This window comes from Cucumis sativus, chromosome 3, assembly GCF_000004075.3.
Source record: "Cucumis sativus cultivar 9930 chromosome 3, Cucumber_9930_V3, whole genome shotgun sequence".
In the NCBI taxonomy this organism is placed as follows: domain Eukaryota; kingdom Viridiplantae; phylum Streptophyta; class Magnoliopsida; order Cucurbitales; family Cucurbitaceae; genus Cucumis; species Cucumis sativus.
In genome coordinates, this window is record NC_026657.2 from 26,026,760 (window position 1) to 26,040,056 (window position 13,297).

At 35.4% G+C, this 13,297-nt stretch overlaps 1 protein-coding gene across 1 annotated transcript; it reads right to left on the reverse strand.

Annotated features, from left to right (window-relative positions):
* Positions 1 to 1,661: 1,661 nt before the first annotated feature.
* Positions 1,662 to 11,366, reverse strand: LOC101217517 (formin-like protein 14). The gene is given in 20 exon segments (XM_031882575.1): positions 1,662 to 2,105; positions 2,203 to 2,457; positions 3,256 to 3,322; positions 3,408 to 3,476; positions 3,835 to 3,951; positions 4,056 to 4,127; positions 5,127 to 5,221; positions 5,487 to 5,568; positions 5,654 to 5,704; positions 5,783 to 5,863; positions 5,947 to 5,988; positions 6,906 to 7,004; positions 7,103 to 7,174; positions 7,359 to 7,485; positions 7,846 to 8,693; positions 8,695 to 9,519; positions 9,667 to 9,888; positions 9,985 to 10,688; positions 10,797 to 10,923; positions 11,219 to 11,366. Coding segments are annotated over 18 exon segments (3,780 nt in total). The 5' UTR covers positions 10,870 to 10,923; positions 11,219 to 11,366; the 3' UTR covers positions 1,662 to 2,105; positions 2,203 to 2,323.
* Positions 11,367 to 13,297: the final 1,931 nt, after the last annotated feature.

Below are 13,297 nucleotides of genomic sequence, written 5' to 3' on the forward strand. Positions count from 1 at the left end.
GACAACACAAATAATAATAATAACAACCATATCTTTGGAGTATGATAATTTCAAAAGGTTAGATTGTGTCTTTCAATCCAATCTATATTATATTTTTAGGTTGTTAACTCGAAAAGGTTAGATTGTGTCTTTCAATCCAATCTATATTATATTTTTAGGTTGTTAACTCGAATTAAGCTTTCAACTCAATTCAATCCATAGATTGAGAATTAAGCTTTCAATCCAACTCAACCCATGAATTATTTTTAGGTTGTTAACTCGAATTAAGCTTTCAATCCAATTCAATCCATGGATTGAGTTCAATCCAATTCAATCCATGGATTGAGAATTAAGCTTTCAATAATTAAGCTTTCAATCTAAATTCAATCCATGGATTGAGAATTAAGCTTTCAATCTAACTCAACGAGAATTAAGCTTTCAATAACTTGAGTTGTATTGTTTTTTTTCGTTTCTAAATTTTATAAAATTGTTTAAAAAAAAAAATGTTTAAAATGAAAAGAAAGAAAATCCAACGCACAAGGCCACAACATAGTTAACCTAATTATTTAACTTTTATTAAATAAATAAAGTTCAAAATTGTTTATTTTCTAAGTAAAAAAGTTTACCTTTCGAAATTACCTTTTGAAATTTTCAACTCAATCTAATCTATATATACGAGTTAGGTTATTCAAGTTACTCGAACCCCTATTTGGAAGTTGAAAACATATTCAGAATCACTTATTTTGCACTAAAATTATTGTTATTGTTTGATAAACATCGTTTGGGTGGCAGCCATGTGCTTTGACTAAAATCTGTTGCAATGAAAAGTTTGTATTTGGTAAATTTAACTTTATACATAAATAAACTGGCTAAATTGTGGTAAAAACTACTGTGTTCTTAGATTCAATAACTAAAATAGATATATTAAAATAATGGTTCATACATGTGTAGGTATGCATTTATAAATTGATTATTGAATATTAAGAGGTAATAACTTTAATTTTCTTTAAAATATAGGGTTTAATAAGGACTGGTTATGGGATAACAAAAAATTCATATGAAACTATATAGTAAAAAAAACTTAAATAGATTAAGGAGGATTTTACTCTGTTTTACAAATAATCTCATTTTAAAAAAAAAAAAGAAATTGTCTCAATAAGAAATCTAAGAAAAATAAAATTTATAATTAAAAATTGAAACAATTACTGTGGTTGATTTCACATGACACTTTCCGAATAGGTTATATTTGTAGTTCATATGTTGAGAGAAAATACAGGAAAATATTAAAAAAGTAAAAAGGAATCCAAACAATTCTTCACATGCCTACAGAGAGAGAGAGAGAGAAAACAAAATAACAAATAAAATGATAATAATAGTAATAATAAAAAGGAATCCAAACAGTTCCTGAAACTGAAAACAAGTAGTCTAAAAGTAGATTCTAAAATTGCACCAAAGCATTGTCAAACATACGCATTTGAAGGCCATTTCAATTACCACCACGGCTAACATCAGATATCTGCCTAAACAAAAACTTTACATATACCAACAATATAGAATTTCAAGTCAAATGAAGCCAGCAAATATTGAATTGAATGTGTCTCAAAAGTAGTTTTTGACCTGAGAACTATGAAAGATCAATTCACTGTTGTTTAAAGAAGAATAGAGCATAAGTCTTCAAGATGTTTAACTATGTATGTAAAGGAACTAATGATGCATAATAATATTAACTAGAAATTCTAACCATTTCTTTACAATAAATGTGCAGCAAAAGCCACGACAAGTAAATTAATTGAAACTATCACAAGATACGATCCAATAACATAAAAGTATGGATTCTAGAAAATGATATTTACCTGTACAATGGTCATAGCCCTATTTTAAGTTTTTAACCATCTAAACAATTGATATAATATCTATAGACGTTGCTGTGGGAGAAGTTTTGTTACCATTATAACAGTGTCAAGTTGAGATCAAAAGAACTCGAACCTCTGTCATTGTCCAATGGCAACCACTCCCAATTCTGTAATTGCGTCGCAGTGTATTTACAAAGCACGATATTGATGATAAAAACGGCAGTGCAGGAAGGCGAAGGAGCCAACCTGGGAACAAAATTGCCTCATATTTAGCTGTTAAAAGCATAAAACAGAAAAATTTAGTTTGCATACCAAATCTTGAGATGGTTTCCTTTACTATACCATTTTGTTAAGACATTCAAAGCCTTACCTTGATGGAAGTTCATGAATCTTAAATCAGATATTCACATTCACACCTCTTCAGGTGTTCAACCGAACCAAATCAAAGAGGTTGATCTGGCAATACCTTCTACTAAAAACATAATATGGTCTCACTTTGCTTTAACTGAACTTCTTTCTTTCATGGCTTCCTTCTCTATTTTTTTCTTTTCAGCATCAGCCTGCCTTTCATTTTCTTCTCGTGACTTCCTGAACATCTTGACGAAGACTATCAAAATTTGAGTCACTGCCAAGAAAAGCCCAACAAAATTCATTAGTTATAGTTTCAACGCAAATTTTCCACAATATAGGAAACCTTAAAACAAAATCTCAATCCATGAATCATTAAAGCTGCTTTACCAAGTTCAAGAGGTCACAATTCATGTCACTCTACTTAATTAATGCTCGTGACGGAGAATAGAAACTAATTGTCTATAAAACCTTTTTTCTTTTCTTTTTGACTACAAAATGAGGGTTGCGAGATTTGAGTACATAACTAACTATACAGACTATTCTAAGATAAATGAGCCAATCGTGATTACAGAAAAAAAAACTCTAATTTGGTGTTAGAACAATTGCTGGACTTTAGTAACTGTCAATATAAGACTGGAAAAAATTGAAATAGAGAGCTTTGTGAGTTGCCTCGTTGCCCAACTAGCCATGCTTACTTATTGAAGGGATACTATTTACCGAAGCTTTGTTTTTTCAGGAAGAGCAGACTTAAGTTGAAATTGTGTTTAGACCTGACCCAGCGTACAGAAACAAACTCAAGTTGTGTATTCATTATTGGTGATTAAACTCGAGTTGTTCTCTATTGGTTAAGGTTGCATGACAGTAATTATGAGGAAGCTAGTTTTGGTTGGATGGTCAAATGGGGTAATTGAAGATTTGTAAGTTGCAATTAGTTTTGGTTTCGGCTGGTTTTCACTTTTATTCCAACTGAGGTAATAGACGAGGTGTTGATTTTTACCACAAGCAAGCTCAACTAAACCAATTTTACCCCTGCTTAAAGGACCATGCATCTAAAATATAAAATTCACAAGACCTTGCTCAAAAGGGCACCGAGCTGGATCCTCGCCAAAGTACTGTGATAGAGAGTCCGCATTTCTCCCCTGCATAACAACAATATGCCAGCTTTAGAGGGGGGAAGCAGAACACTTTCTGGAATGAGATTTTTATTGAGAAGGAAGGACTCACCACTTCAGAATATAAGGAGATAAGTGCCCTTACTTCAGCTTCGGCCGTATCAAGAAAATTCTTCAGCACCTGAAAGGAGTTGCTTATCAAAAACATTACTCATTAGAATAATGACACTTGGAAACTCGATACACAGTAAGGATATTTGTAGCAAGTGTTGTAGAATAATCATAAGGAGGCATACATTAGAGCACTAGCATATTGACTTTAATATGTCGAACTGTGTGATGCGCAGAGCTTATAATTCATAAGACCATTTCAACTATTTGGAATGCTTTACTATCATTTCATGAGAACAAAATTACAAATCTGAGCAGAAAATGATTTCAACCTTTGAGAGTATTAAACTCATCGATATATGTCTTGAGAGAAAGTAACCAGATTCCTAGCAAAGAACCACATGATAAATGAACATAAAATATCACACCTTTTGGAAACCAATAGAGATCACACCATCGTTTTCTGAGGCAGTTAGCTCTTGCTCCACCTTTTCAAGACCTTTACTTACTGCTTGCATTTCCTCGGCCAATGCTTTCAATTGAATCTAGTTTTACAAAATTCAATTGCATCAGATAAAAGGAGCAAAGGAATGGATATCTAATCAATATATTTATATTTCAAACTAGAAATTGCAGCACAATAACATACCTTGGAGGCAGCTTCTAAATGAACAAGGTCCTTGTCAAAATCAAGTAACTCTGGCATTTTCTCTGCAATGAGCTTTTTTTGGTAGGGGGAGGGGAGGATTTTTAGCCAAACTGATAAAATCCAGATACAAAAAGTTCAAATCAACGAAATTAAAAACTGCGAGATTGTCAAAATAATCAATATAAATAGAGGGGCCAATGGCGTGAGGCGGATATTTTGTGAGGCCTCTAAATTCAGCCAGGTCAAGAAGAGATTTGTAGGTCCTAATTCCTCGAACTACCTAAACCATAACCTCTCTAGCGACTAGCACTGTCCTAATTCAATACATTTCAGTGTTATTTGGTTATTAACCTCCTATCACTTTCTCAGACACTTAAACTAAAGTGTCGTTCTTTCATAGCTAGTTAACTTTTACATAATTATTTGCACAAGAGTTGAGACAAATGTTTAATTATAGAAATAATATGTAAAAATTCTCTATCACTTAATTTCAACCTTTTCTTTGAAAGTTTCATCAGAAACACGTTAAATGCATCAAGGAGTTGAAGTTGAACAAAAATTGGAACGAGTCAAAGCCGATCATAACACACCTCTGAATCACTAAAAGCATCACATCATATATCCATGTTGTGGAAAAAAAATGTTTGTACATGAACGAGGATGATATAATTGAGAAAATAACTAGATCACTATCGGATACAAGAAAAGTATAAGGTAAAAAAAAATGTTATTGTAGTATCTTTAGATGCTGATCTCCGGAATGAATTATTTTACCCACGTGAAAAGGTAGATCTTCAAATATTAGTATTGACTTCAAGACTAAAAATACCCCAGAAGCGTGAAAGAAATTTGAAGACAGTCCCCACCCAAAAAATAAAAGAACTGTAACAATGATTCAGCAAAGATGTGGACATGGACACACTACATACAATTGCAGACACAACCCCATTATCTACCAAATAAGTAAAACATACTCATTTTGAAATCATTCGTTGTAGATTCAAATTTTGGTAAAAGAGATGATACATACATCGTAGTGCAAGTACAGAGAAAGTCTATCTCGATTCCTACCTTACATAGATAATGCATCAAAGTCATTTTGTTGTTTCTTGCCCGAGTGTCAGACAATTTAAGGAGGCTGTCCAACTTAAAACCTATAGCGGAGCCTGCAATGTAAGTACAAAAAAAAACAATTAATTAAATAATTGAAAACAAATGAACACATGCTGTCAAGATTGGACTAAACAGCTTACACAATTAGTTAATTGTAGAATTGGAGAAACTTTTAAGTGATTACTCCAGTTACAAAGAATGCGAAGTCTTTGAAGACAGATAATCGTGTTAGCCTTCCTAGCTCGTCTATCACAACTTCAAGAACATATTTTAACAAAACTATATAGATTAAGATGGAAACAGTGGTGGGAACTCTACCTCGAGCAGTACCCTGGTTTAACGCATTTCCCAGTGTAAGAATAGTTTGCATTATCTGACGCAGTTTTGCAGATTCTTTGACCTGTGGCTTAAAATTACAACATAAATATGGACTCTGGAAATAATTGATACGGTCACTTTGAAAACATTAATAAGTGAAAGAGTACCTCTCTTGTAGCATCATTTATTGTGCTCAAATGATATCTCAAATCATTCACCTGACCAAAATAAGAACTATAACCGTTTACTACAAGTAAAGAGCATAAAAAATCACGTGTAACATTTTGATATTATACCTGACTAGAAAAGGTGATTTTGAAAGCAAATACTCGTAACTTGGACTCTATTCGTGGGACCTTCAATAGCTCGAGAAAAAACTGAAAATGAAAGAAGTAGCATGTGATTCAGGAACGTCATTGGGGCTTATACCTACTAAGGAGATAAGAAGCAATTGAAGTACCTGCTCACACTTTCCGAGCATTTCTCTGTCACCTGTATAACCCTGTAATATGCACATAAACCATTTGCAAAAAAAAAAAGGAAAGAATTAAAATTGCACGACTTTGAGGATCTATTGAAGCGAACTAGACATCTAATCCAGCATACTCAATATATAAAAGAAGCCAAAATATCAAAACTGACTTTACCACATCTCTTTACTTAATACCAATGTTGTCCAGAAATCAGAAATGATGCAACAATTTTACTTATTTTGCATAACGCTCAAATTACCTCAGTAAAACCCAACGTTCTGTTTTCATGATTTAAAATCTAACGAGCTTTGGGATGCCAAATATTGTAAAATACTAAAACCAAACACATCTCCAGAAAAATAAGTAGAATTGCATGATACCTAAGACAATAATGATAAAATACTCTCTCTACTGTTGGTATAAGGTTAAAAAAAATAAGGGGAGAAAATCATCCTCGAAGGGGAAAAAATGAAGATACACTGCTTTGTATATGCATTACGTTACTTACATTAAATAAGAAGAAAATTTCATAAACATATAACAGGAAAAACCTCCCTAATAATGGGCCTAAGGTTCTGAGATCATAAAAGGGAAAACAAAAATGGTTGCTCCTTTATGCTAGCCGATAAATGTAAAGCTCCTTGTTTTTAATAAAAATTCTAAACCACGTCCCGCTAATTATCAGTAGAGACCATAAAATCATGACTAGTTGGGAGTGCAAAACCTAACATGGGTTATAGGAAATTGGTTTGGAAAAAAACCAACCTTCACATGTTTAATGGACTATTACTACATAACTCATCGACAAAATTTTATTTCTTACATATAAGCATTATAACAGCTAAGGTTCACTATATTCAACATTGATAGTGTCCCCAAAGTTCTGGAATGAGTTAACAACAATATGTAACTATATGTACAGTGAAAGAGGAGGCAAGTAAAGTACCTTCAACGTTTCCATCTCTTCCCTAGTAGGACAAAACTTGATGAGATTCTCAACCTGGTCAATATCAAGAGCAGAAGAATCCAATGCAAGAACTGAATTCTACAAAAAGTGAACTTGATTAGTGCAGAGATAACATAGCCTTAGAGAGGAGAAAATCATTATCCTTCTAACATGCACACACACGTATATAAACTTACTATCATATCTGGTAAAGGAATCTTTATTTTTGAGAGCATTATCTCACAGTTGTATGCTCTCCGCAGGTCAATCTGACAAAATGAAACAGAAAAAGATCACAAATTTGACCAAAAAACCAAATGACAGAAGAAAATCAATCAAATGCTCCCTGCCAACCTCCCCTCCCTAAAGTCCCTTAATAAAATCATGAGAAGGAAATATGAAACATAGAAGGAATGGCTAAGGAAGAATAAAGAGGAATGAAAGATGACTAACCAGTTGCACTTTTTCAGGTTTATTGATGTTGGAACCACGTCGACCTCCACCTTTACTGCCACTTCCATCAGAAGCAGAAGCGGCTGAGAATAGACTTTCAAGTTCAGAGATGTCTATTTCTGGGGCCCTATAAGACCATCATTTGGAATGAGAAATATAGGAAAACTTCATGCAATACAACTCAATAGTAATGAGTCACCTAAGATGATATGAGTGAATCTAGAAAATGTGGAACAAAGGCAACCAGCAAATGTATAACAGAGAATCCAGAATAGGTTCCAAAAAGAAAGTGCACAACAAGACTTTTCTTTTTAGGAAATGCATGGATCAAACCATACATATAAACCTTTTTTTTATTGCTCGCCAGGATCAAATTAAGAGAGTTTCATTCATAATGTAAACTGGCATGAATAGGCTCTACAATCTAAGACATCAACATGAATCATCCAATCAGAAGAAAAAAAAAAAAAAATCACGCATAGTGCACCTTGATTGATTTTCTTGCTTTTGTGAGTCAGCCCATAAACTCCCTTGCATTGCTCGAGTAACTTTCACCCAGTGTAATGGTTTTAAGGTGTTTTTTTTTGGAGCATTTACAACTCCTGTGGCAACTCGGCCTCTTCCTTGAGCTGTTGATCCTAGGGAAGCTTTGCCTCTTCCAGCAGAAGGCGGCGGCGGCGGTGGTACATTTGATCCTCTTGATCCGGGAGGAGGGGGTGGCATTGGTGTAGCACCTTGACTTGTCAGAGAATTGGAATTGAAGGGCTTTGCTGGTGGAGGAGGTGGAGGAGGTCTAGTTGATTTAGCACCATGACTTGGCAGCTCAACACTGGGAGGTTTTGGCGGTGGTGGAGGAGGTGGAACTGGTGCACCACTATTTGATTGTGGAGGAGGTGGAGGTGGAGGTGGAGGAGCACCAGAAAGTTTTGGAAATGGAGGTGGAGGCGGAGTTGGAGGAGCACTAGAAAATTTTGAAAACGGAGGAGGAGGTGGAGGTGGAGGAGCACTGGAAAATTTTAGAGGCGGAGTTGGAGGAGGTGGGGGAGCACTAGAAGATTTTAGGGGCAGAGGAGGAGGAGGTGGAGTAGCACTAGAAGATTTTGAAACTGGAGGCGAAGGCAGTGGCGGGGGCGGGGGCGGAGGAACACTAGAAGATTTCGGAACTATATGTGGGGGTGGAGGCGGAGGTGGAGGTGGAGGAGCACTAGAAGATTTCAGGACTACTGGAGGGGGAGGAGGCGGAGGTGGGGGAGCACCGGAAGATTTTGCAATTGGGGGTGGAGGTGGAGGTGGAGGTGGAGGTGAAGGAGCACTAGAAGATTTTGGAACAAAAAGGAGGAGGTGGGGGTGGGGGTGGGGGTGCACCAGAAGATTTAGGAACATGTGAAAGTGAATGAGTTGAGGTTGTAACAGGATTGTTAATAGTAGGATACTGAGGTGGAGATGGAGGAGGTGGAGGGGGTCTCACATGCATTGTTACAGTGGTCGAATCTGAACTAGAGGAAGTTTCTACATGAGGCTTGTTATGTGATAGAGAAAAAGGTGGTGGCGGTGGTGGTGGTGGTGGTGGTGGTGGAGGAATCACCTTAACAGTTGGTGTCATATTATTTGAGTCAAGTTTCCCACTAGCATCGGTAGATGGAAGATTAGATGGAGGCAACAGAGGTGATGAAGAGGGCAAAGGTTCTTTATTTGAAAATATCTTGTCTTGAAATTCATCAGAAGATTGAGGAGACTCTGATGAAATATTCACTTCATTAGCACCAATCTTGTCAGACAATAATTCAGAAGAATGTACCGTGGCTGGAATTGTAAAGTTGGTAGAAGTTGGATCCACAAAAGGCTTTGTAATAATATCAAATACTTCATCTGAACTATCGGCAGTGCTAGATGTATTATTTTCCTCTTCAGAGTCTACTGGTGAAGAGTATGAACTAGTTTTATATTGCAATCTTGACAATTCTTTCACATCACTCAAGGCAGAAAGATTCTTAAGTAGCCACAAGGCAGCATCATCGTTGTTATCAATCCACTCGACACCACTAAAAAGTTCTTGAACCCTGGAAAAAGCTTCAATTGGCAATCCACCTTTCTCTTCACCATTCAAAATGGAGGTTGGAGCCCTTGGAGGAGAGATGTTTTCCATCTCCCCAAACAAAACCTAATTTAGAGGTAATTAATTAGACGGACAGATAAAGAGAAAAAATAAATGATTAACTCGGACTGAGACACTTATTTCTTATGGTTATAAATAGTAAAACCATGAGCTTCGAATTGAGATTCTACAAATGAGGGTCGATGTACACACCTCAGCTCGAAAGCCTTTTGGATAACGCTCCTTTGACTCCCAAAGAATATCCAAATTTTCAGAGGTTAGCATCAGTATGTTTGATCTAATAAATGCTGTATTGAACATAATACGAAACATCATAACTTCTCTTTCTGGTTCCGATTCCAAATGTGAACACTCCAGCACTACATCTCCTTGAACCAAACACTGTACGTCTATTTTAATCACATCACAGTCTGCCTGCAGTGAAAACGTCCATCTTTTCATGGTTAGCATATCTAAAGTCTATGAAGTCCCTACAAAATTAAAGTAGAAAATCAGTATTTCAAACTTAACCTGATGGTAGTGACGGAGGGCCTTGTTCTTCTTGGGCATAGAGAAAAGCATCTGCGTGGAAAGTCCACCCTTACTGAAAAGATTCCTCCCAAAAATACGAATGACTGGTCTGCAGCCATTCTGAGCATCAAAACCTGGAACGCCACGAAGAATTACACAATCTAAAGAGAGTGCTCGCTCAGGTGGTGGCCACTCAGAGACTATATTTCTCCTTGCTACATATTGCAAGTAGCGGAGCTGAGATGGAAATGGATTTAGTGGGGACAAGAGCTGCAAAAACCCTTTGGGAGCTTCTCGATGTACAATTTCAAGAGTTTTCCTCTCACCACTGTGCATTTTTCTAAAAATCAAAAAACTAGCCAAAAGGAATGCCAAGAGAGGCCAACCTCCCCTCTCACAGTGAAGAAGAATAACATTTTGTTGGTTACCAAGCAGAAGCCAACTTTCACAAACACGGAGGAAGTGCTGAATCAACGATAGTGGAAGAAGCGGACAACCTTCATATTGTCGAGGATAATCCATGACAGTGACGTCATACGCACACAACACTTCTGCAAATTGGCTCCTTTTCTCCCCTTCACGAAAATTAAACGCAAGGAAGGAAGAGTCCGGGAATTCTTCATGTAATTCATTAATTATTTCATGCAGATATATTTGGTACATACCATCAGGCAAAGCTTCAGTCGAAAAACACGAATCAAAAACTGCACAATTTCATGAAATCAACACACCCCAATGAGGAACTATTAACGCAAGTTCATAATGACCTATATCACAACGAATAAATAAATAAAGTGGCCAATTTCACTTACTATAGACTCGTTCAACAAATTCCAGCAACCCATCTGGAGGTCTTCGGTAAAAGAATCTACTAAGGAGGGACATTCTGATGAAATGATTTTACATGTGAGTAGATAATGGCTGCAAGAAAGGAAAAAACTGAAACCAGAATTAAAAGTTTCCCCAATTCCCAGACGAATTCTGAATCTTCTCCAGAAAAAAAAAAGTGTAAAAATCTAATCCTAAATACAAATTGCGAACTGAGTGGAGCTAGATAACATGCAATTCCATTCTGAATTAAAAAAAAAAAAAAAACAAGTTAGAAATCAGCAGCATTGCAATATAAGTTAAATATTGAGCTTATGAGGGGATATAGACGTGAATGGGAAGGGAAGATGGGGGGAATGAAAATCAAAGAAAAAAAAGGAGGAAATTAGAGAGAAAAAGAGTTCACCTGAGGATGAAGATGAAGGGAAGCGATGGAGAGGTGGAGAAATGGAGAGACGGGAGAGGGAGAAATGGGAAAATTTTGAGAATTTGAAAGTAGAAAGAGAGAGGACCCCACGCCGCCACAGCCCCAAACTTCAGCTTTTTGTTGTGTACTCTCTCTAACTTCAAATTTATCGTTCCCAATTTTCTTCCTCTCAATTTGCTCTCTCTTCTTTAATTATCCAACTAATTCCTTTTTTCAAATTTGTTTTTTTAGTTTTTTTTTTCTTTTTTTCTTTTGATTATTTTGTATCAAAATTGTTAAAATAGATCCTTATTTACTTTGGTTGTCATTTTGTTCTTTTTCTTAGTGATAGACTATATGTTAGTGCTCTCTCTTATTGGTAAATATGAGAACAGAGTTTCGTTCTTACCTTGTGTTTTAGATGGATTTCAATGAATTCAATTTGCAATAGAAAAGGCTATACATATTTTGAGATTATTGAGCTTTTTCTTTCTAAGTATAGTCTGAAGTAAAAATGTCCATTTACTTGACCAAACCATCCACAAGATTCGCTTCAAATAAAATGCAAAAATATGTTATTGATGTTGGCGGACAATGAGGGACGGAGGGACGTTGTGAATGTACATATTACACACACAAGGTTATAGTTTTAACAATTAGCTATTTTTAAATTTTCGTCACAACTATTTTATACTTTTAGTTCGTTTTTAATATATAGATATAAGATGTTATAATATTTAACACTTTTTTACCTTAAAATCACTAAGTTTGTTCTATTTAAGTTGAAGAGTAGACTATAATAGTAAATTTTAATTTTAACTTTAAAAAATTATGGGATTTAATATTCTAATTTAAGGATTTTTTTCAAAAATATAACAAACCGGCAAAGTATTTACACTGTATAGAACAATTTTGAAAACGAGAAAAGTCCATAGGCTCACAATGGGAAAATACATAAAAATACTCCTGTCAATAGTACGTGATTAATTGGCCGCACACGTACGTGCAATTCTTCTTTTAAACAATCATGGTACGCGATCGTGTAGGTAATATCAACACTGACCACGTGCACGTGTAATCCTTCTTCTAAATGATCATGATATATGATCGTGTAGGAAATGATACGTGATATAAACAATTGTGTACCTGTTGAAACCGCTTTGCTGGAACACTTCGTCATAACAACAAAACCTGCAAAACATAAACTCGTCAATTGTTGGGTTGAGTTGTGAAACTCGCTTTCTTTAAAACGTTTCACGACTCTACTTTAGGTGCTAGCAGTTGTTATAGTCTTGTCGTCCCCAAGATAAAACAGCCTTCTGCGATGGTGAAAATAACACTTGGACCCACCAGAATACCAACACTCGATAAAGAACACTTACTACACTAGGAAGAGTAAAGAAATAAATATTAAAGGGGTTTTTTTTTTCTTTGCGAAGAGGAAGAATATGAGAGAAAGACTTTTGTTGTTGTGTTGAAAATAGAAGGGAGAGTGAGTTTTTATGGAAGAAGTATGCGAGGTAAGGGAGTAATAATAATAATAATAATAATAATAATAATAATAATAATAATAATAATATATGGTTATAAATTAACGACATTTTTAAGGAGATAAAAAAAGAAGATTTTCCCGTTCTTCTAAAGTTCAAGAAGACTCAACCACTTCTTACTTCTTGGCTATTCCCACTTAAAAAAAATTAAACATATTTTCATCGAGCAATGTCTATCTATGTAAAACCGTGCTTAAGCAAAGGTGTCTTACGTCTTAAACCTTTACGTAGTGACAATGATCAGAATATTGTAAAGTAACTATTGCTTTTGAACTTTACCTCTAGTAGCATTGCACATACAATATTATTCGAGTGAAGTTCTAAAATGCATGTGCTTTAAGGCATCGCACATATATTCAAGTTTAGTGGACGCTCTAGAGAATTTGCCTAAAATTTCATAGAAAACAACTCTCACTTCCACATTCACAAAGGTGAATCTATCAGAAGTACTCCTATAGTTAGGTACCCCACTTGACATCAAGTATAGAATTCATTAAGAACTAAGTTCAGTCTCTTCTTTCGCTTAGGA